General features: G+C 41.4%; 1 protein-coding gene across 4 annotated transcripts in view; it reads right to left on the reverse strand.

Annotated features, from left to right (window-relative positions):
- Positions 1-22,582, reverse strand: part of shank2a (SH3 and multiple ankyrin repeat domains 2a) — a 443,207-nt gene that overhangs the window by 164,012 nt on the left and 256,613 nt on the right. For all 4 annotated transcript variants that reach the window (XM_078162170.1, XM_078162166.1, XM_078162159.1 and 1 more), the window contains one exon: positions 21,265-21,331. In XM_078162170.1, coding sequence (XP_078018296.1) covers positions 21,265-21,331 — 67 coding nt within the window. The remainder of the gene's footprint in view (positions 1-21,264; positions 21,332-22,582) is intronic.

Raw genomic sequence — 22,582 nt, forward strand, 5'->3', positions numbered from 1 at the left:
AATGAAGACGTGTTAGAGCTGCACATCTCTATTTCCTCTTTCTTTCCGCTACAACTCTAAAGCATGATGATACACTGATACAAATTCATCCAAGAAGTGACCCCACTGAAGAGCAACATACCAGATGGCTACATGCAAAGCATATGTTGTCATAAAGTATGCAATAATGCAGTGATGAGAGCAGATTTCCATACTGTGCACTGCCATTTCATACAAACCAGTCAAAATATGAAATATAGAGGAAAATCCACACATCCATCCTCAAAATAAAAAATTCTATTGGGCCACATGCTCTGCTACATTGTTTTCTTTTTTTGGTTAAACCAGTTTACTGAAAAGTGCCTTATTTTGAAATCTGACAGATCCTTACATTACTGGTTTATGTGTCAATCAACTGATTACATTACATGGACAAAAGTATATGGACACGCTGACATTCTGGCCATATGTTATTGCTGAACATACAAAATTCAAAATACACAATTATGGGCAGGGATCTGCTGCTCTCATAGCCTCCATTTGTCTGCTTTCAGGCTTTACAGCAGATTTGAAAACCTGCACAGATTTGCTCCCATTCAGACACAAGAGCATTAGTGTGGTCCAACACAGATGACTGACTCATATATAGTGTTCCAGATTATCCCAAAGGTGTTGGATGGGGTTGAAGTGCAGACAAGTCAAATTCTAATATCAAAAATCACTGTGTGCTGGAGCATTAAGATTACCCTTAAAGGTGCCAAACCACAACCATAAAAACAGCCCCAGACCAAAAGTAAACAAATATATAGACAGGGCTGTCCACACACTTTTGGCCATCTAGAGTATCAGCTGGTTTGTGCCAGATCCATACTACAATATAAATACTGTGTATGTGATGTTTTTTGTTTTTAAGACCTACTCTTGCATCATTAGGATCAATACTATAATAGAGATTAGTTTCTCTCCTCTGCGTTGTGCCCATTTGTATTTCAAGAGTAAAACTGTCAGTGTAAACAACATATTGTTGTCGTGAACACTTCTAGTGAATGTACTCTTTACTTCTCCACTGCTGTTGCATTGTGTGCACTAAAACAACATACGAGTACCACACACACCACGGCGTGGGACGTATCCTTACTGGTATAATGCAACAACCCATGAGAAAATGCAACAGGAAAGAAAGGAGGAAGGAAATACCCCTGCATCCAGACCTCTGACACAGAGACAGAATTCATTGGCAAAGTCTGTTCACAGAGGCTCAGGCAACAAATATCCAGGTATATTGTGGTGAAATCAATATTTTAGTTAAATTGGTTCATCAGCATTTGTTAATGTTGACTTAATTTACCCTATAAATCATGACACACACTAATAAAAAGTACCAGTATCCGTATCAACATTAGTGATTCTGGCTCTGTATTGGATCGATTCAACCTTTTACTTTTTCTTTTTTGTCTGACCGGCAAATAAAACAGGTCCATCAATATGTTTTCTTAATTGACAGTGGGCTGGCCCAATCACATTTTAAACAGAATAACAGAATACAGATAATGAAGTGCTTGACACTCAAAAAAGAGCCCTAAAACCCCTCTTTAATACGTGTCCCCTCACATTTTGATAGAAACTACACCTTTGTATCATATGATACATACATTATGTATATTTGTGTGATTGATTGTGGTGGGTTGGTCTAGGCCAAAATGCCAGGGCCAACTGGCAACAATGTAATCTGTAATTATAATATTGTTATTATAGATGCATCTTCCTTTAAAGCAAATGCACTGAATGTGACACCAGAAGACACCACACATACACTTGGACACACATTCAAGATTGCAGCTAATGTCCACAAATAGTGACAAGGACCAGCTAAGTACAAAAAGTAAGATCGTGGAGATATGGGATTGCAACTGGTTGCAAAATTTCATACTGATATCTCTCTGCATTGAGATTGCCTCCAATGACGACAAGCCTGGTTTTTCCAGTTTTTCCAGCATAGATGTTGGCATTGTACCCACTTTAATTGCTACAAACACAGCTGGTAATATCCTGACATCTCGTTTAAATATACCCCATTTGGTTGCCACAAACACAACTGGAAATGTCCTAACATATTAAAAAAATAACCACTTTTATTGCTACAAATACAGCTGGAAATGTCCCAAACTTTTTGTCAAAAATACCCGGTACCGGTATCAGTTTGAAGATGTTACTAGGGCTCACTCCAAATAATGCCTCAACTTGGTTTTGCGGAACACCGGCTTGAAGTTGTCTATCGCATGGGCCCTATCCCGATCAGTCAAATGTGGCATGCCAATTCTTGAAGCAGACACCAACTGACCACTGTAGCAGGGCCCATGTTCACAGGTACCTGGGGGTACCAGAAGCCCAAAAATGTGCCAAATTTGGTACATTTTTGGGCTTATTTATTGCCAAGAAGCATTGTTACATAAAGACATATCAAATCTACCAAACACAAATTACCTTACTTTTTGTGCTTAGTTTAGTACTGTAACAACAAAATAAGGAGCTCTGCTTTGCCTTTGTGCGCCACCGTCTCACAGGTTAACTCATATCGCAGTGGTGCCTGGATGGTGTGAAGTGTTTATGACATGATTATTGTCACATAAATATACTATCATATATTAATATATACCAACAACATATTGTACCTCAATAGCCGTAATTATTATTTTATTATTACTTAAATTAATGTTGTTGTAAGCTACTGTCATTACCGTCTGTCCTGCATCTCTCTGTCTCTGTCTCTTTCTCTCTCTCTCTCTCTCTCTCTCTCTCTCTCTTCATGTATCATTTTGTATACGGATTACTGTTAATTTATTATGTTGATCTGTTCTGCACGACATCTATTGCTTGTCTGTCTGTCCTGGAAGAGGGATCCCTCCTCAGTTGCTCTTCCTGAGGTTTCTACCATTTTTTTCCCCGTTAAAGGTTTTTTTTGGGGAGTTTTTCCTTATCCGCTGTGAGGGTCCAAAGGACAGAGGGATGTCGTATGCTGTAAAGCCCTGTGAGGCAAATTATGTATTAGCAGCTCTTATTTAAAGGAAGAGAACATTTCAGAGTAATGGATGATTTAATGTTATTAAATTAATAATTATTTTAATGTTTTATTAAAATACATTTAAAATCATTTTGTTGATGTGGAAGAGGAATGACTACAAATGTCTTTCTTTAATGATCTTTTGTATTTGTAACAGTAAAAAAAAAAAAAAAAGTACCAGGACTGCAGCTAATAATTATTTTCATTATTGATTAATCTGTTGATTTTTTGTTGTTGTTTTTCAGTTAACTGATTAAACATCAGAAAAAGTGAAATACTTCCATCACATTTTTCCAGAGAAGTTACTTTAATTGTTTTAGTTAACTGTCCAAGATAATCAATTGAAAATGACATAAAACAGGCAGCAGCAAATGATCACAGTGCTGGGAAAAAGAATCTCCCCAAAGTGACAATAAAATCTTAGTCTGAGTCTTCTCACATGTTTAATTGCATGTTAGAAATCCCATTATTTTGCATTTTTAAAACACTTTTTAAGTCCATATTAACAAGGTGAGGCAGTTCTTACCAGTGTCTTGGTTGGGAATCAATTTAATGCAAAGACATTTGTTTATTAATCTTGACTTTTAGATGTATTTCTTTCAAATCAGTGCTGTGCTGCTACAACAGTGTGGTCTTGAAACCATAACTTAGAGGTAGCTTTAAAGTTGACTTCAAAGTGTTTATTCTGTCAAATACAGTGTTTGTTTGAAAGGATTACACCGTTCCAATTGAGAAAGTGCAGTTACTCTGATATAATTTTGATTACTCTTTGATGTCCAGTGTTCCCAAGTTAATGGGACAGCTTTTGTACTTTTCAGTATCAGTGTAGTTGTTTTCTCTGATTCATACAGGTTCTGTGTGTGTGAAACTATTGTTCCCCCTGAGGGTAAGGGTAATGTGGCGACTTCTTTTGTTTTCATATAGAGGAACTCTTCTTACATTTACAGCTTCACTATCTGCCAGACGAATCTGTTACATACTGACAGTATTGCAGACTGGAGCCAGATACAGCAATAACTACTTGGACAGACCTCAGCTTCAGCGGCTCAAGAGTTCAGGAGGCAGAGAGGAAAATGAGCCACCAAAACACCAAAACAATTTCAGTGTCTATGGTCTCAGGCTGAAAACATGAGAGGAAGGGATGGACAGGGCCAGTCTGTGAATGTATGTGAATGTAAATGCCAAATGTTCTCCTGATTAAGTGGCTCCCACCCCAGTGTTTACTGCAGAGAGTTCATCTCCTGCGGGCAGAGATGACCGTTTCAACTGCTTCTGTCACAGCTGTGTTGAGCAGGAAAGTCTGCCAGCATGCTGTGCTGACCAGGGTGCAATGATCACTGACATTAAGAGTCACCTATAGAAAGAGCAAAGCCCATCTCTCAGGTATTTCAATTTCCTTTGGTTATGAAATGTTGGAAAACATATTAGTGACAGAAAGGTTTTCTTAAAAAAATTATGTGGCAATATACAGTAATCCCAAACCATCTTTATCTTGCGTGCCCTAACAGCGCTATCAGATCACCTAAGCTGAACCCTCTGTGGATACGTTAGGAAATTATAAGGCTTTTTTCCCTTCTGGCTGTGTTAGATTAGAAGATCAGTATCACTCTTATATATGTCCACTGTCCAGCACATAAAACACTACAGCCAAGAGCCAGTTAGCTTAGCTTACTGTAGCATAAAGATTGAAAATGGGGCTTTGCACCTCTAAAGCTCACTAATTTACACAATATGTAAAATTTGCTTGATCCACATAAAAATGGAAATGTTGTGGCGACAAGTTGAGGTTTCACAGGGGGTTAGGGACTGTTCATTATATGTAAGGGGGAAGGGGGTGGTGCAAAGAGGGCATGTCAAATATTTTTTTAAGCACTGGGAAAGGACTAATGATTTTTTTTCGCTTAGGGGAGGAGCACACAAATTTAAATGGTTGTATTTTGTATTTACTTTACCACAGATTGAAAAAAACCAAAAAAAAACAAAAAACATTTGGAAGACATGTGCTCTTTAAAAAAATCACCAAAATGACACTATATATCACAGCAATAAACTGTACAAACAGAAAATTTCCAGTGGTCCTTAGACACATTATTTGTGATAAATGCTTCCGTCAGAAAAAAAGGAACACATTCTTATCCTAAAGGTGTGTTCACACCGGACCTGTTTTTTTTTTTTCTGCTGTCGCTCGGTTCGCCCCTTTGATATCGCTTCATCGCTCAGTTGCAATCGCTCGTCAAATGTGGCAGAAATCAACAGACCCGTTTTTTCGCTTTGGTGACGTCATTGAAGCGATCAGGGAATTTCAGGGAGGGGAGGGGGTGGGGGTGCTTGACTGTCATGACATGTCAGCTTCATTAAAAGTATAGCTGCAAATTAAAAGCAACAATAGATGTAAAAACACACAGACACAATACATCTGTGATCAGTTCCCTAATTTAATTTTAACAAATTTTCAATCTTCTCCAATTTCTCGTTTTATTTTATGGAAGTGATCAATGTAAGTGCACTTGTCCTAGAGCCGCCACAACGGTTTTTATAATACAAATAACTCTGTTTAGATAAAACCTACAAGCTTCTCTTCCTATGACTTTTCCTAAAAATGTGTCTTGTATGTTTTCTGAAGCCTTTAAGTTACAAAAATGAAACACACTACACTTCTGAGCATTTATACCACCGACCGCGGCAGACCACTGCTGAAAATTATACATTTTGATACATAGGCCCTACAGGTGGCTATACATATTGCAAAACTCTGTAAAAGTACACCAAAGCATACATTTTCATTTCCAAATATTTATTTGAAAACAAAACCATTCATACGGTCAATTAAAAAAAAACATTTTGTTAATAATAAAAAACGAATCTCAACAGTGACCGCGCCAGCCGGCAGGACTGCGGCTGAACCGCTTCCAATGTTCATTCATTCATTCAGTCGCGTGTTCAGTGTGTGTGTGAGTCTGTGTGTGTGTGTGTGTGTGTGTTGTTAGTATGTCAGAGAGGTGGAGTATCAATAAAAAAAAAAGTTTCCACTAATTATTTTGGTGTTTATTTCTTTTAGTTCTTAAGTATTTTTAATTAAAATGCGTAATATAGCCAACAATATTATAGACCAAAAGTTAATCTAATTTATTATTGTAGAATGTATTTAGCAAATCACCACTTTCAACTGGAGACACAGTGCAGCAGCAGCGCAGCAGCAAAAAAAACAAAAAAAAACAAAACAAAACAAAAGGCATTATAAAAAGCCGACAAATATTGTTAATTAATTGACATGAGACATTGGAGAGGTTGTCAGTCCTATTCTATAGTCTGTAATACTTTTTTTCATTTTATCATAACTTCTCGGAAATTACTCAAAAAAAAAAACTCATTCATTGTGTGCTTCTGAGCACACGGGCAACATAAACAATGAAGTTACATATGGCAGTCTGGCAGATCGTTGCGGCGCTTGGAGGCAGTTGACAGTGACAGTTTTGTCAGCAGCCATTTTTCTTCCTACCAATAACCTATGGTTGAGGCAGCTCCAGCTCCAACTCCGCTCACATGCTCTGACTCAGGCATCAGAGCCTCTGAGCTACAGCGATAGATGCATTGGCGCTGTCTGTGGTGCTTTACACTAGGACCGCCACGATTACAGCGCCCCTCCAAGCGCCGCAGTCCTGCCAGCTGGCGCGGTCACTGTTGAGATTCGTTTTTTATTATTAACAAAATGTTTTTCTGTTGACCGTATGAATGGTTTTGTTTTCAAATAAATATTTGGAAAAGAAAATGTATGCTTTGGTGTACTTTTACAGAGTTTTGCAATATGTCCTGTATGTATCAAAATGTATAAGTCAAAGTCAAAGCTTTTTTCAGCCCCAGGATTTCCTCTTCAACTTTTAACTTTCAAACATCAAAGGGTACGTTTTAAAAATCTAATAACTAAGTTATGGTGGAGGGAGGGTCATGCATTATTCGCACTCAGTGATGCTCAATGAAAAATATCTGTAGCTATGGGGAGGGACAGAAAAAAGTCACACCCCTGCCACCCCCACTGCCAAATAAAGAACAGTGCCTCATGTGCCAGATTTCTTCAGTGAGCAGTAATCTTGGCTGGTTGCCTGGCAACCTCAAGGTAAGGACAAGAATTGAGGAAGTCACTGCTCATGGCCAATAACATAATTAGTGTATTTCCCAGAAAGTCAAGCTTTTGCTTTAATACTATTATTATTTGTTTCTTTGAGATGACTTTCTCTGAGCACACCAATGTTCAATCAGAGTTCATCAGAAAACAGTGTATTACTGAAAAAAATGATTAATTCAGGTGCTCTCCTAGGTGTCATTCAATAATTTTGTAAATCATTTCAGCTCTAAAATTACAGCATAGTTTGCTCGCAATCTCAAGCTGTGTGTTTATAAAAATAAACACTGATGCATGAACACTGACTAACCTCTGCCCTGCTCCAGCTGACAGGTACATGTCTTTTCCTGCAGCAGAGACCCTGCTGAGAGTCAGCAGCATGGGATTTTTTGGAACGATTTTAAAGTCATTTTTTGTGGCTCTTGCAGAAATTGGAATGTATTCAGGTGCTGTTTCATATGATCTTCAACCACATACATATGTTGCATCCAGTCTTAATGGGTTGATAGTTAATGCAGAAGCATCCTCTAAACTGTCAATCCTGCAGCAAACTGGGGATAAAGGAATGCGAAAGTGGTTAAGGTGTGTGTGTGTGTGTGTGTGTGTGTGTGTGTGTGTGTTTCGTGTGTGTGTGTGTTTCTGGTGAGTAAGTACGAAAGTGCGTGTCTGGTCAATACATAGTCCCTGTGGGATTATCACACTCTGGCAGCGGGTGGTCTAATATGCCCATCTGTCAGTCATTCTTACACAGGCTTACTGCTGTATGGAGAAGAGAAATACAACACATATCTGCTACTGACATCCTCACCATACGCTCATTCACTATACTGTGTTTGTGTGTGTGTGTGTGTAGTTTTTGTCTCATTTTAGAGTGACAGTCCATTGTAACTAAAGATATTTAGAAACTAAATGGCCTCTTTTCAGAGCATATTTTGGAATTAACTCATTGTGCTGCATTATTATTTTAAATGTTTGTTTTGTTTCCATTACTGTTGTCTTGTGCCTTGGCTCTGCTGTGACCCAGGCTCATTCTCAGCTACACAGGCTGTGCATTATCGTATTCACTGCCGCTAGTGAAAGTCTTAATCTAAATATGGAAATACGTTATGAATTAATGAAAAATACGAGGATGATAAAGAGAGAATTGTGTGGATGTACAAATGCTTTGCTTATTGGTATATGTTGGATGGTTGGCTGAACTACTTATTTATAAATATTTTTATGTTGCATATGTATGCTGTAACACTGTCCTGCCAAATCCAGCATGATATGAGAAATACTCAGCATACAGACCAGTGACAAACTAAAGGAGAGACATCTCTGAACGCCTTTCTTCCAAAGCTTGATTTCAAAACAGATTTCAACACTTCTTGAGTTGGAAAACAATTGTCACTGGTCTGTTTTGGTACTGTTATATAAAGTATTCTTATTATTGCCTTTTTACAGATAGATTGTATCACTGTTGACATATTAACATATTGGCACACTTTAAACACAACAGAATTGGTCCAAAGTGCCCTACAGTGCAGACAAAAAATTAATTGGAGAAAGAATTAAAATAATAATAATAATAAATTTTATTTGTAACGCACTTTACATAAAAACAAATCTCAAAGTGCTACAGAAGGCAGTGTATGCTATGCTAAGAGTTAAAAACAGACAACATGATAAAATACATTAAAAGGCTTTAGTAAAAAGGTAAGTCTTCAAGTTGCGTTTAAATGTGTCCACAGTCTGCGATGCTCTCAGGTGATCAGAGAGAGCATTCCACAGTCTGGGAGCGGCCGAGCAGAAGGCCCAGTCTCCCATGGTGTGGAGTCTGATCCTGGGGGGGTTGAGGAGGTTGGCAGAGCGGCGGGTGCGTGAGGAAGTCTGAGGAGTGACGAGTTCTTTAAGGTAGAGTGAAGCATGTCCATGAATGCACTGATGTGTGAGGAGGGAGACCTTGTATTGAATTCTGAGTTCAATGGGCAGCCAGTGGAGTGATTTCAGGATGGGTGTGATATGGTCATGCTTGCGCACCCTAATCAGGATCCTAGCAGCGCTGTTCTGGACGTATTGAAGCCACTGGATGCTTTTACCAGGGATCCCGATGAGAAGTGCATTACAGTAGTCCAGCCTGGAGGAGACAAAGGCATGGATGAGCTTTTCAGCATCTGCCAGGTTGAGTGGTGGACAGAGTTTTGCAATGTTCCTGAGGTGGTAAAAAGAAGTCTTGCATAGGTGTTTAATGTGGGTCTCGAATGTAAGGTGGGGGTCCATTTTAATGCCGAGGTTGGTGACAGAAGTAGACAGGGGGATGTTCTCATCGGAGAAAGAGATGCTGGTGAGGGTGGATGATCTGACCTGGTGTGGGGTGCCAATAAGGATGACTTCAGTCTTGGAGCTGTTAAGTTGTATGAAATTTAGCTTCATCCATGCCTTTATCTCCTCCAGGCAGGTAATGAGTGAGGCAGATGGCAGGAGTGCAGAGGGGGTGGGATCTGTCCAGAAGTAGAGTTGTGTGTCGTCAGCATAACAATGGAATGATATTCCATGCCTGCAGATAACGTGGCTGAGGGGGAGCATATAGAGTGTGAAGAGGGTAGGACCCAGCACCGAGCCTTGAGGGACACCACAGGTGACATGGTAAACTTTTGATCGAGATTTTGCCTCTCCCAATGCAATATACTCAGTTCGCCCAGTGAGGTAGGATGTGAACCACTTGTGGATGGTATCAGTGAGGCCAATGGTGGAATGCAGGTGGTGAAGGAGGATGTTGTGGTCCACAGTGTCAAATGCAGCTGTAAGATCCAGAAGTATGAGGAGGAATGGTGAGCCGGTGTCTGCTGTCATCAGGAGGCCATTTGTAACCCTGACCAGAGCTGTTTCAGTGCTGTGGCCAGGACGGAAACCAGACTGAAATTTTTCATACAGATCATTTTCTCCTGAAGTTGTGCAGCAACTGCTTTTTCCAGTACCTTGGATATAAATGGAAGGTTGGAGATGGGTCTGTAGTTGGAGAAAACATCAGGGTCAAGGGTGGGTTTTTTAAGAAGAGGTCTAATGACAGCCGTTTTCAGGGCAGATGGAACGTGACAGGCCTGAAGGGAGTGATTTATGACCTTGGTGATGAGGGGGTTGATGGCAGAGAGGTTGGCTTTCACCAGGGCTGTGGGGAGGGGGTCCAGGGCACAGGTGGATGGTTTCATTGACTTAATGATGTTCTCAACTTCCTGCTGTGTGGTGTCTGAGAAACAGCAGAGAGGTTGGGCGGTCCCAGACTGTGGGTGGGCTGTCTGGGCAGGCGGGTCAGTAGAGCTGGAGAGGAGAGACCTGATGGAGTCAACTTTTTTCCTGAAAAAAGTGACGAAGCTGTTGCACCGCTCCTCTGAGACTTAAGAAAGGGGGAATGCTTGTGGTTTGAGGAGATGGTTTATGATGGAGAAAAATTTCTTGGAGTTACCAGGGCTATTATTGATGATTTTTGAGTAGAACTGTGACCTTGCATCCCTGAGAGATTTTGCATAGGCCTTTTGGTGTTCTTTATAGGCTTGTTTGTGCATGGTCAGTCCTGAATCTATGAAGCGCCTCTCCAGGACACGCCCAGCCTTCTTCACCTCCCGCAGCTCACTGGTGTACCATGGGGCTGAGCGCAAGAAGGAGACTGTTCTGGTCTTCAGAGGTGCATGGAGATCCAGCAGGGTGTTTAGTGACTGGTTGTAGTAATCAACTGCCTCTGTGACTGAGGAGAGGTCTGCAGGGTTGGAGGAGAGATATTGAAGGTCAGAGGCCAGGGCATCTGTGCTGAGGCTTTTTAGGTTCCTGAAATAGATCTCCTGCTTGGGCATGGTGTATGGGGAGGGGAAAGACAGCTCCAGTGAGATGGTCTTGTGGTCTGATACACCCAAGCTGATACAATCAGCTGCAGACTGGAGGGAGGGGTTGTCTACGTGAACATTAAAATCCCCTAATATTAAAGTACTGGCAGAGGTTGTGCAGAGTGTGGTGAGGAGGTCATACATCTCAGGGATGAAGGCTGGGTTGGGCTTAGGGGGCCAGTAGATGAGGAGTATGGTAATGGAGAAGGGGGGCTTGCATTTGAATGCAAGGCATTCAGCCGAGGACAGTGTAGGCAGAGGGAGGGGGGCCAGTTCTAATTCCTGCCGGTATGTGACCTCCAGGCCGCCCCCTCGACCAGAGCTGTGAGATTTCTCAAAGAAGTTATATCCAGGAGGGCAGGCTTCATTTAGAGAGAAGTACACCTCTGGTTGGTTCCAGGTCTCTGTAAGGCACATCAAGTGTAGCCCCTTATCCATGATGTGATCTTGAATGAAAGATGCTTTATTGTTTATGGATTGTACATTTAGAAGTTCCAGTTTAACCATACGTGGGGAGGTGAATCTCTGCACAGGTCGTAATAGGGAGAAATCCAGTCCTCGCACTGTGTAATCCGGTCCATGTCTTCTGGCCTGCTGGGTATGTGGAGATCTCGCGGTGTTTCCTGTGCCGGTGAATATATCAGGGGCGGCAAAGGGGCTGAAGAGATTTAATCACAGCGACAGAATCTAGTGTGGAGTGGGTGATGAGGTTGCGGAGCTCCGCAGAGGTGTATTGGATCCTTCCCATGGCCAAGGAAGGGCAGCAGCTACCGGTGGCTAATGCTAGCGCTGGATGGAAAACAGCCCAAGTAGTCCAAACTTTGCTGGAATCACAGCAATCCCAGCGGTCCGGATCACCCAGATGCCATGGCAGATGCAGCAGTCCCTCTGGACACCCAGCAGCCAGCAAGAGTGTGAAGATTGCCACCACCGCGGTAAGTCAGGTGACAGCTGTCGGTGAAGGAGCAGATCGATAAACCATAACAGCCACAGCGGATCAGCTTGTGAGTCGGTAAAAACTTTGTAATCTTCACACGGTAGCTGAGTGATAGTAAAGGGCACAAAAAGGCACAAGAAACGACAAAAAACGACAATGATTCTGATTGCAAAGCGGCAACATACACGCCAGCGTCCTCTTAACCGCTCAAACACCTGTAGCAACCACCTGTAATACACCAGACTAAGAGTCTACAGCCACACCAGTGGCTCTGTGAGACTGTACTGAAACATGCTGGTTAGGTTTCAGGAAAGCTATTGAAAAATCCCTGTCACCATAGCAATTAGACCTGGTTCTAGGGACAGACTAGTCTCGCCACCAGACAATCAGAGATCTCCGCCTTCTGATGGTCTGGGGACACTTGTAGTGTAAAAGTTAAAACCCTCATCAGATATTAAACCATATAAACTGGATAAGATACAAATAGTTATATAACCATGTTAGTGTGTAGACTTTTGCAAAGACTAACCCTGCATTCGTGTGTAATATGCAATGTAACGGTGTGAACTCTTAGTGACATCTCAGCTGTGAACTCTTATTGACACACATAACCATCACACGCTGTGTAATGATATAATGCACTAACCTACACTCACATGATGTTGTGAACTTACAATGACACTTATACAAGTTACCACGTGTTGGGTGAAGAAGATAGCACACTCACATGATTGTAATGCTTAATGCACTTAAGAGTTTATATAAAGGTCACACACACACTCAAAATGATTGTGTCACGAGGAACTGCAGCATGTGAGTCATTCGGGATCACATGTTTTTCTAAAATTAAGAACACGAGGGACTATAGCATGTGAGTCCCCACAGATCACATGATTTTTAAAAAACAGAGCAAGAATTGTTCCGGAAATACTGGTGGCAGATTCCAGCTTGAACCGGAATAACGGCAAAAGTCTGCCACCAGTAAAAACGGATCGAAAGGGGAAGGACTATAGAAATGGGTGGAGATCTCTTCGACCTCCACCAGCATATAAGCCAGAGCGCTGAGAGCAGTTTTTCAGTCATCCTCCGGAGGCTGACTCGTGAGTTTGTCTGTGTTGTTGCCTGTGAACACAATAAACTCGATTGCACCAGATTCTGCCTATCTCCAGTGTTTTTCTAAGTACCTGCCAGCTGAACCTAAGATGCTGAATTGACAACAGAAGACATTTTAAAAGAAGCAAGGAGGACAGGGTCGGGAGCCATCAGGCCCAATTCCAGGCCCTGATTTCCGTCACCTCACACTCCTTTCTAAAGTATGTTTAACACATTGGAGAAAATGGCCGGCAACAAAGCAATGCCTCTTGCATTTTTGAAAAGGACACGCCCTCCCAGAAATGTGCGCTCTGTAGAAAACGCTGAAACACTCTTCTCTCTCTGACAACGCAACGGCGTGCCGTTTATTGATTAATTCACAATCAACTCCTTCTACATGACAAACTGCCTGACTTATAACAGGCTCCTGGGTAACCGTTGCCATAGCTACCACACAAGCTTCACCCAGGGGCAGTAACTGCTAACTAATAATAACATTCAGTGTTTAGCTTATTATTAATGTCCCAAAGGTATTTGGTGAATTATAACCATTAACAAACATTAAGAGTCACTACAGCTCCCCCTTTTCTTGTCCGCAAGGAAACAAACACACAGAGAGCTTGAAAATGGATGCAGAGAGATTTAACTCCATTTTATCAAACGTGTGCTCAGTCCACAAGATTGTGGAAATGAAGGACTTACAGCGACTTTGTTTAAACTTTTAACTCAGTCGGACTATGTTTACAAGCACAAGAATTCAGCGAACCACCGAAGGACTGCCCTGCGGGTTTATTATTGGTTCTGCAGCGCAGGGAATTTTTTTAAACTCTGAAATTGTATCCGCCCATCTAAACACAAAATCAGGGAGAAAGTCATCAGTCTTTAGTTAAGCAAAGCGTCTAAAGACTGACTTGTGAGTTTAGGGACAGACAGGAGCTGTCGGTCTCCGGCACTGTGGTCTGTGGTCAGGAGTTTTTCCATGAAACGTCAGCAGGGAGCATGGCCATTTAGTGTTCTATAGACAAACAACAGGAATTTATACTCAATTTAATCGCTAACAGGGAGCAGCTTTAGAGAGGTGACAGTGTGAGTAATATAATACCCCTTTTTGATTGTATTAAGATACTTAAGACAGGATAGAGGAGATGCCAAAGTATAAAGAGTTGCAGTAATCAAGGCAGAAGGATAAAAAGGCACAGATGAGTTCCAGGTCAGAGGCATGTTCCTTGTCAGTGATTTGTACAACAAACAGATATATTAAATTGTAAAATATTCTCATCTGTCAAAGCAAATCGCAGACCTCAGCTGTGGCCTATCATCCAGTCCTCTTTGACATACAAATCTGCAAGTGAGACCACTACATATGTCTGGATATATTTCATATGTATGCATATGTACAGTACAGGCCAAAAGTTTGGACACACCTTCTCATTCAATGCGTTTTCTTTATTTTCATGACTATTTACATTGTAGATTCTCACTGAAGGCATCAAAACTATGAATGAACACGTGGAGTTATGTACTTAACAAAAAAAGGTGAAATAACTGAAAACATGTTTTATATTCTAGTTTCTTCAAAATAGCCACCCTTTGCTCTGATTACTGCTTTGCACACTCTTGGCATTCTCTCGATGAGCTTCAAGAGGTAGTCACCTGAAATGGTTTCCACTTCACAGGTGTGCCTTATCGGGGTTAATTAGTGGAATTTCTTGCTTTATCAATGGGGTTGGGACCATCAGTTGTGTTGTGCAGAAGTCAGGTTAATACACAGCCGACAGCCCTATTGGACAACTGTTAAAATTCATATTATGGCAAGAACCAATCAGCTAACTAAAGAAAATGAGTGGCCATCATTACTTTAAGAAATGAAGGTCAGTCAGTCCGGAAAATTGCAAAAACTTTAAATGTGTCCCCAAGTGGAGTCGCAAAAACCATCAAGCGCTACAACGAAACTGGCACACATGAGGACCGACCCAGGAAAGGAAGACCAAGAGTCACCTCTGCTTCTGAGGATAAGTTCATCCGAGTCACCAGCCTCAGAAATCGCAAGTTAACAGCAGCTCAGATCAGAGACCAGATGAATGCCACACAGAGTTCTAGCAGCAGACCCATCTCTAGAACAACTGTTAAGAGGAGACTGTGCGAATCAGGCCTTCATGGTCAAATAGCTGCTAGGAAACCACTGCTAAGGAGAGGCAACAAGCAGAAGAGATTTGTTTGGGCCAAGAAACACAAGGAATGGACATTAGACCAGTGGAAATCTGTGCTTTGGTCTGATGAGTCCAAATTTGAGATCTTTGGTTCCAACCGCCGTGTCTTTGTGAGACGCAGAAAAGGTGAACGGATGGATTCCACATGCCTGGTTCCCACTGTGAAGCATGGAGGAGGAGGTGTGATGGTGTGGGGGTGTTTTGCTGGTGACACTGTTGGGGATTTATTCAAAATTGAAGGCACACTGAACCAGCATGGCTACCACAGCATCCTGCAGCGACATGCCATCCCATCCAGTTTGCGTTTAGTTGGATGATCATTTATTTTTCAACAGGACAATGACCCCAAACACACCTCCAGGCTGTGTAAGGGCTATTTGACCAAGAAGGAGAGTGATGGAGTGCTGCGGCAGATGACCTGGCCTCCACAGTCACCGGACCTGAACCCAATCGAGATGGTTTGGGGTGAGCTGGACCGCAGAGTGAAGGCAAAGGGGCCAACAAGTGCTAAACACCTCTGGGAACTCCTTCAAGACTGTTGGAAAACCATTTCAGGTGACTACCTCTTGAAGCTCATCGAGAGAATGCCAAGAGTGTGCAAAGCAGTAATCAGAGCAAAGGGTGGCTATTTTGTAGAAACTAGAATATAAAACATGTTTTCAGTTATTTCACCTTTTTTTGTTAAGTACATAACTCCACATGTGTTTATTCATAGTTTTGATGCCTTCAGTGAGAATCTACAATGTAAATAGTCATGAAAATAAAGAAAACGCATTGAATGAGAAGGTGTGTCCAAACTTTTGGCCTGTACTGTATATTTCAAAATCTGGTGCCTAGCTGAAGCCTCATCATCTGAACTTTGCATTTATTATGTACCTCTAAATTGGAAATATTTCACATTCTAAACATTCATTTGTGAAAACCCTAAATCACCTTTCTATCATGGATATATGTACAAATATCAAATGCTTAGAGTGAAATAACATCCTAAACATCACAGCTTGTTATCAAAACAGTTGGAAAACTCTATGTTTTCAAGGGAAAAAAAATACTTCAGTCAAATTTATATTTGCATACAGAAAAAAAATGTATTACACAAATCAATATGATTTAGTAACTTAATATTTATGGTGTTAAACCAACTGTGCCCCAGTGCTCCATAACCACTGCTTTCTGTATGAAGTTTGGGCAGCTACATGGGTACGCTACCTCTATATTGACACTACAAAGTCCCTTCTTCATGGCGCCTTTGTATTTTTACACAGAACCAAACAATGGTGACTTCATGACACTCACGTGTGTGATTTTACACAGCATACTGGCATTGCGGGATCAAAACAGGCATGACAGGTGTGACATTTAACACAACAGCACTGGTCCCCCTTGTGTGACATATAGTGTCACAGCCCTATATAAATTACAATTACAATGGCCTAACATGGCAATAACAGTCATTTACCATGCGTTATATGGCGGCCGATCTCGTCCTCTGCTCGGAGGGTAAGGAGCTCCTGGACCTCACTGTTTCCCCAATTTGCGGAAATTTTCTGCCGCTGTTCTTCCTCTTTGAGTTAGCTGCTAACTAGTATCAGCTATTTTTTAAATCTCTCGTGGTGGGTTGCAACTTGTCATCAAAACGTCACACTTGTACTGCCCATGATCCCACCCTGCAGCCACAGAAACCCCTAAAGCTCAGTACCAGAACCGACCTGTTACCCGTCACGATGTCTAAGTCACCTGTTGACACCAGTGATTAAACACACACAGGCTACAGTTACTCACATTAGGCTGAGTTCTCTGTACTTGAATATACAAATCCAGCAGAGGAAAAGTCTTTTTCACTGACTGCGCTTGATGCTCAAAAACAGTCTGTGAAATCACTGCCAGGTTAGGAAACATTTTAGCATGCTCGTTCCACCACCATAAAACCTCAAAAGGATCCTCCTTGGGTGTCTTGAACTCAATTTAGGCTACCACCTCATCCTCAGGCTGCATAGTTTGATTAGTGGAGCCCTCCACGTTGGTGATGAATGTGATGACAGGGTCAAAGGTTCGACTTGTGCCATTGACTTTCAAAATAAAATGAATTGCAGTTGATAATAGTGATTTAGATGTCAAAATATTACACACATAAAACACATCTTTTGTCTTTTGTTTTATTTGTTTTAAACAAAAAAATATATTTTCGTTTTCACCCGCTGCCTGCCCATGTGTTGTTAATTCTTACCAGTGTCCATGGATATATTTTTACCCATTACATAACTTTTTGCGAGGTTACCTGCACAGGTGCAGAACTCTGCCTTCGAGGCCAGCTTAAATGTGAGACAACTCTATCCCCAAACTTAACTACCATCCTCTGTATTTTAAGGCCAATACCTGGTCTGGCAATGTTAACGAAAGTGAAAATAAATTATGTGTCCATCCTGTGATTCAGATCCGCTTCAAAATTTAATAGGTTACTTCTTGGCTAATACTATATTCTGCTAACAATTTCCATAAAAAAACCTGGACAGAAAAACTGAACTGAAAACATAACCTCCTTAGCAGAGGTTATCATCATTTACTAGCTAATAATTTTGACTTAGTATCCCTTACTTTAAATTTATAATAAATATTTCTAATTTTATAATGCATACGTTGTCCTCTTTTTTTTCCAGGCAGAAATGGACTTTCATACTTATCACAATTAGTCAAATATTTAATTTGAGGGAACCTTGCAATCACCATCACCAGGAAGTACTGTCTAATATATGCTCATATATTTTACTCTTAAATATAGATATTACAAATCCAGTATCACCAATTTAACTACTACTACTACTACTACTACTTTGTAGAGTGCGGAAATGGTGACCTGTCAGTTGTGGTTGGCCTGCAGTAGAACAGCCTAACTGTGCTGTGCACTATTTTTGACTACATAGTAATGTGTTTCCATGGACAGCCCTTTCAATGTTGAGCTATTAACTACAGCATATAGGTCACACACACACACTCACACACGTTAACTGCATGAAGAACGTCAGGCTGCACACGTAAGTGGTAGTCATTGCCCTTTGAAAAGCCTTCCCTTCTGTTCCACCAATCACATTGTGTCCTACTTCATAGCTTTGCGCACCTCGTCTCCGCACAGGAGTCCATCTATAGAAATTACAGCAACACTGAATTCCCTGCTGATATGATAATTCACTGTATTCAAGCACTAGAAACTGAAGTAAAATTAGTCATCTCTCCTCTTTGGGTGAGAGTAACCTCAGAGCAAGCAGATGAATAACTGGCTGATTGATTAAGAGCTTCCAAGACTCAAATTAAGATAATAACAATGTGCAGCACTAGTGCTTATTGCTGGTCCCTGCCATGCATTTAACCTGCATTTATCAGGCACTAACATTGTGGCTGTCACTGCAATCTAATATTCTTACATGCTGTTCAGTCAGATGTGACAGGCAGATTACTCCTTGCACCTTCTGTTGATTGAAAACAAAATCTGAATGTGTGATTTGAATGATTCGCCCTGTGGGCAGAGCTGTTGTGCAGCAGGAATTCAATACAGTATGCAGTACATGCAGTTAACTGTTAACGTGTTGATGGTCTGCATCTGCGATCTAACGCTTCCTGTTCTTATGCTCAGATGTATATATTTAATGAAACACAAAAGAAAATGCAGGAAGTCTTCATTCCTTTATCATTTCATACCCATTGATACTTTGCTTGAGTGCTTTATAAAACTGCAGTTCGGTCATCTGTCACACAGTGAATCTAAACATTACAGTCAATATGGGCCCCTGACCTCCAGACCCCCAGGGGCCCATATTGGCCATTTTAATTTCACCTGGTTGGTAGTCCAGCATTGCAATCTAAAAACAATGACGCAATAAAACAGAAGATTTGTGTGGCTGAACTGTTACATCATCTGGACAGAATAAGCAAGAGAAACTATGAAAGCCGCAGGGCTTATGGTGTTTAGACCACATCACACACGCACGCACGCACACACGCACGCATGCACACACACACACACACACACACACACACACACACACACACACACACACACAGTCCGTGATCAACATTCAAACACACTAAAGCTGCATATAGCCAGTAAAGGTCAACACGACACAAGCTGTCTGATGAGAAGGGATGGGTTGGGATGGGTGTGTGTGTTTGAGGTGGAGCGGTAGAGGGCTGTTGGCAGTACAGGGTAGTGGGCAGGAGGGCTGGGTTGGGGGCACACACCTTTACAGCAGGCTGAACCCATGGCGGCCAGTCGAGAATCCAGGCATAAAGACGTCCCATCCCCAAATCCACAGCAGCAACAGCACACAGCAGACAGAGACAGAACAAAGATGTCCAAATACGAGGGGACGGTGGCGCCTGAATACCTGAGCACCTTTGCCCTATCCTGGTTCCAACTTACAGTCGCAGCCGAGCCCTTGTGGTTGGGGTTGGAATGGTGTGAAGGAGGAAGGAGGAGGGAGGTGGGGGTGTGTAGCAGATGTGGACACCAACAAGGCTTTTTTGAGGGTAATCCTGCACCACTGCTGTGTCCCATTTAGCCCTTCACCAGGTCGCTGCCATGTAATGCTGCCTGCTGGTGGGTGGTGTCCATGAGAGAGGGCAACAATTGCAGGATTACATCTTTAGATTAGATTAGATTTCTCTCTCTCTCTCTTCATTCATTTTCTCCCTCAACTTCATCTTTCTCTGTCCTCCTTTATATATTTATTTGTTTGTTCATCTTTTCTCATTTTCTCTGAGGCCTCATAATCCCCCAGCTATCTCTATGCACCACTCCAAAGGCTCCGTGTTCATTCACGTTGACTGGAGACATTTTCTGTTTTCAGTCAACATTTATTGCATAAACATCCACAAAACAGTTGTAAGCAGCATGCAGAAAAACCTATTTAGTCTTATATATTATTTCATATGTATATACTGAAATTGTTTTAATCATTTAAATGCTTTGTGGTTGTTTGCATGGCTTTGAATCTGAAAATGTCATTCCATCAGGTGTTAAATGGGAGCTGAGAGTCTGTTGCCATCACCAATCTGCCTCTCCAGAACTTAATAAGTGATTAAGTGGCAACTAAGCAACGAAGGTAATAAATAGAAAGATTTAAAAAAAAATAAACATGGAATTTGTTCAAAAATTGTTTTATTTTTTCATTTTGTATGTTTGTGAGAAATCTTTCTCATCTTCTCACCTCCCTCTCGTTCCTCTCACACAGACAAAGAGTGAAGTAACTCTCAGACACCATATATATATATATATATATATATATATATATATATACATATACACAGTATAGACAGACACTGGCTTGCAGATCAATGCAGTCTTTAACAATTATTGGCTAAAATACAGGCTGAGAGGGTCATATGTTGCCTTGCTTGCTAAATTTGGTTCTGTGTGACTTGGGCTAGATTTCAGAAGAGATCCTTCAAAAGAGATCAGGGTCGTGATCGTAATCAGGAGTTCCTAATTTCCAAACCTCTGGTCTGACACACATAAGAATAATTTCTAAAAGCTTTAAATGTTTTTCTAAAGCCTCCACAACATGCACAAAACTGAGCATTATGTTGTACAATAAACAATCGCAATCAACAGAAGAATTATAAATCCATCTGCCGATTTAATCAAATCCTTCCACGCAGAACAACACAGACCAGTCGACACCTCTGGAAACTGACCAATCAGTTCCCACTAAACCAAAGCTCCCACTGGCTGAGGCATTGATCATTTCTCTCGGCCTAATCGGTCCAGGATTGTCCTGGTGTAAACATAAACTTTCATCCTCTTGGCAACGCTTTCGTAATCCTGCAGAGGGGATTATACCGGGAGGTCATTTAGGAGGATCAAACCATGGGGGATTTGAAATGTATCCTGGGGGAGATTCAGGAATATGTGCTGGGTGGCTCAGGAAGAATAGGTGAGTGATGGATGGATGGATGGATGGATGGAGGAGAGGAGAGGAGAGGGAAAAAGTAGCTGCTGCTTTGTTACTTACCTATATCTGTCTCTTTGTGGTTCTTGACGAGTTCAGCAAGCTCAAAGTTCCCAGCAATAATGGCAACCTGGAAAAAGAAATAGAGTTTTTTTGGGGTTTTTTAAACTTATCTTGCAAGTTCTTTGAAACTGTATGGAAAAATTAAAGAGCACAAAAGAACAATAAAAAGGACCTATTGAGCTCATTTTCAGGTTCATACTTATATTTATGGTTTCAATTAGAACATGTTTACATGCTTTAATGGTCAAAAAACACTTTCCTCAAACTGTCTGAGCTGAAACACCTGAATTTGCACCACACTCCGTTTTTTTGCCTGTCTCGTTAAGCAGCTCTCCAAAAAAAGCCCAGTCTACTCTGATTGGTCAGCTATTGCAAGTTTTCTGAATCTTGGCATCTCTGCTCCATCACTGCAGCTGGAGAATGACTGTTACGGACTGTTACCTATAAAAGCTTCTAAACACAAATCTTTACAACCTCAAGTATTACAGCAGGAATATGATCAGAAATTGGGGATTAATTACAACATCAACAACCAAGTTCACATGTTTCCCTAAAGTTAGCATGTAGCTATATGTAGCAGTGCGCTTGCAACCCAGAAATGAATGTTTAGGCCAGCACTTTCTTCTGTTAACAAATTACCAATAAAAGCTTCTAAACACAACCACACATTTTACATTGGGAATATGATTTGAAATTGGGAGAAATTACAACATCCACAACTAAGTTTGTAGGTCCCCCTGATGTTAGCATGTAGCTGGTAATCCTGTTCGGAAACACTTCTTGTTATACTGGGTTCCAGTGTTACTTGTAATGGCTCGCCCCACTAAACAGGCTGAGAAGAGAAAGTCAGAGGCAGAAAAGGCTGCAACGAAAAAGGCTTTGGATAAAGTGAGAGGACAAACCAGACATCAACAGCAGTCCAGCTTTTGAACAGTGGAGACAACTGAGGGAGCTGAAGGGCCTGAAAAGTGATGCAGAGGTTGCTGTCTTTCTGTTGGACAGGTAATTATTTGTTTGCTTTGGGGGGATTTGTTATTTTACTTGGCTCTCCTCTGCTCTGCTGACTGCAGGATGCGCGTTCAGGCATGTCTGGGCTCGTGGCTTTGGACGGAGCACTGACGGGAGGGGGAGCAGGGGGCGGAGCTTAGAGGAGGTGCCGCTTTCAAATCTTGCTAGCTCTCCAACATTACCAACTATGGCTTTAAAGCAGATGACTATATGAAAAAGTTGTCACAATATGACATCATATTGTTGCCAAAGTAGAAAAAACATTGGAAGCAGAGTATTCAGACCATACTGAAACCTGAGGTTTTTGATC

Source organism: Epinephelus lanceolatus, chromosome 2, assembly GCF_041903045.1.
Source record: "Epinephelus lanceolatus isolate andai-2023 chromosome 2, ASM4190304v1, whole genome shotgun sequence".
In the NCBI taxonomy this organism is placed as follows: Eukaryota; Metazoa; Chordata; class Actinopteri; order Perciformes; family Serranidae; genus Epinephelus; species Epinephelus lanceolatus.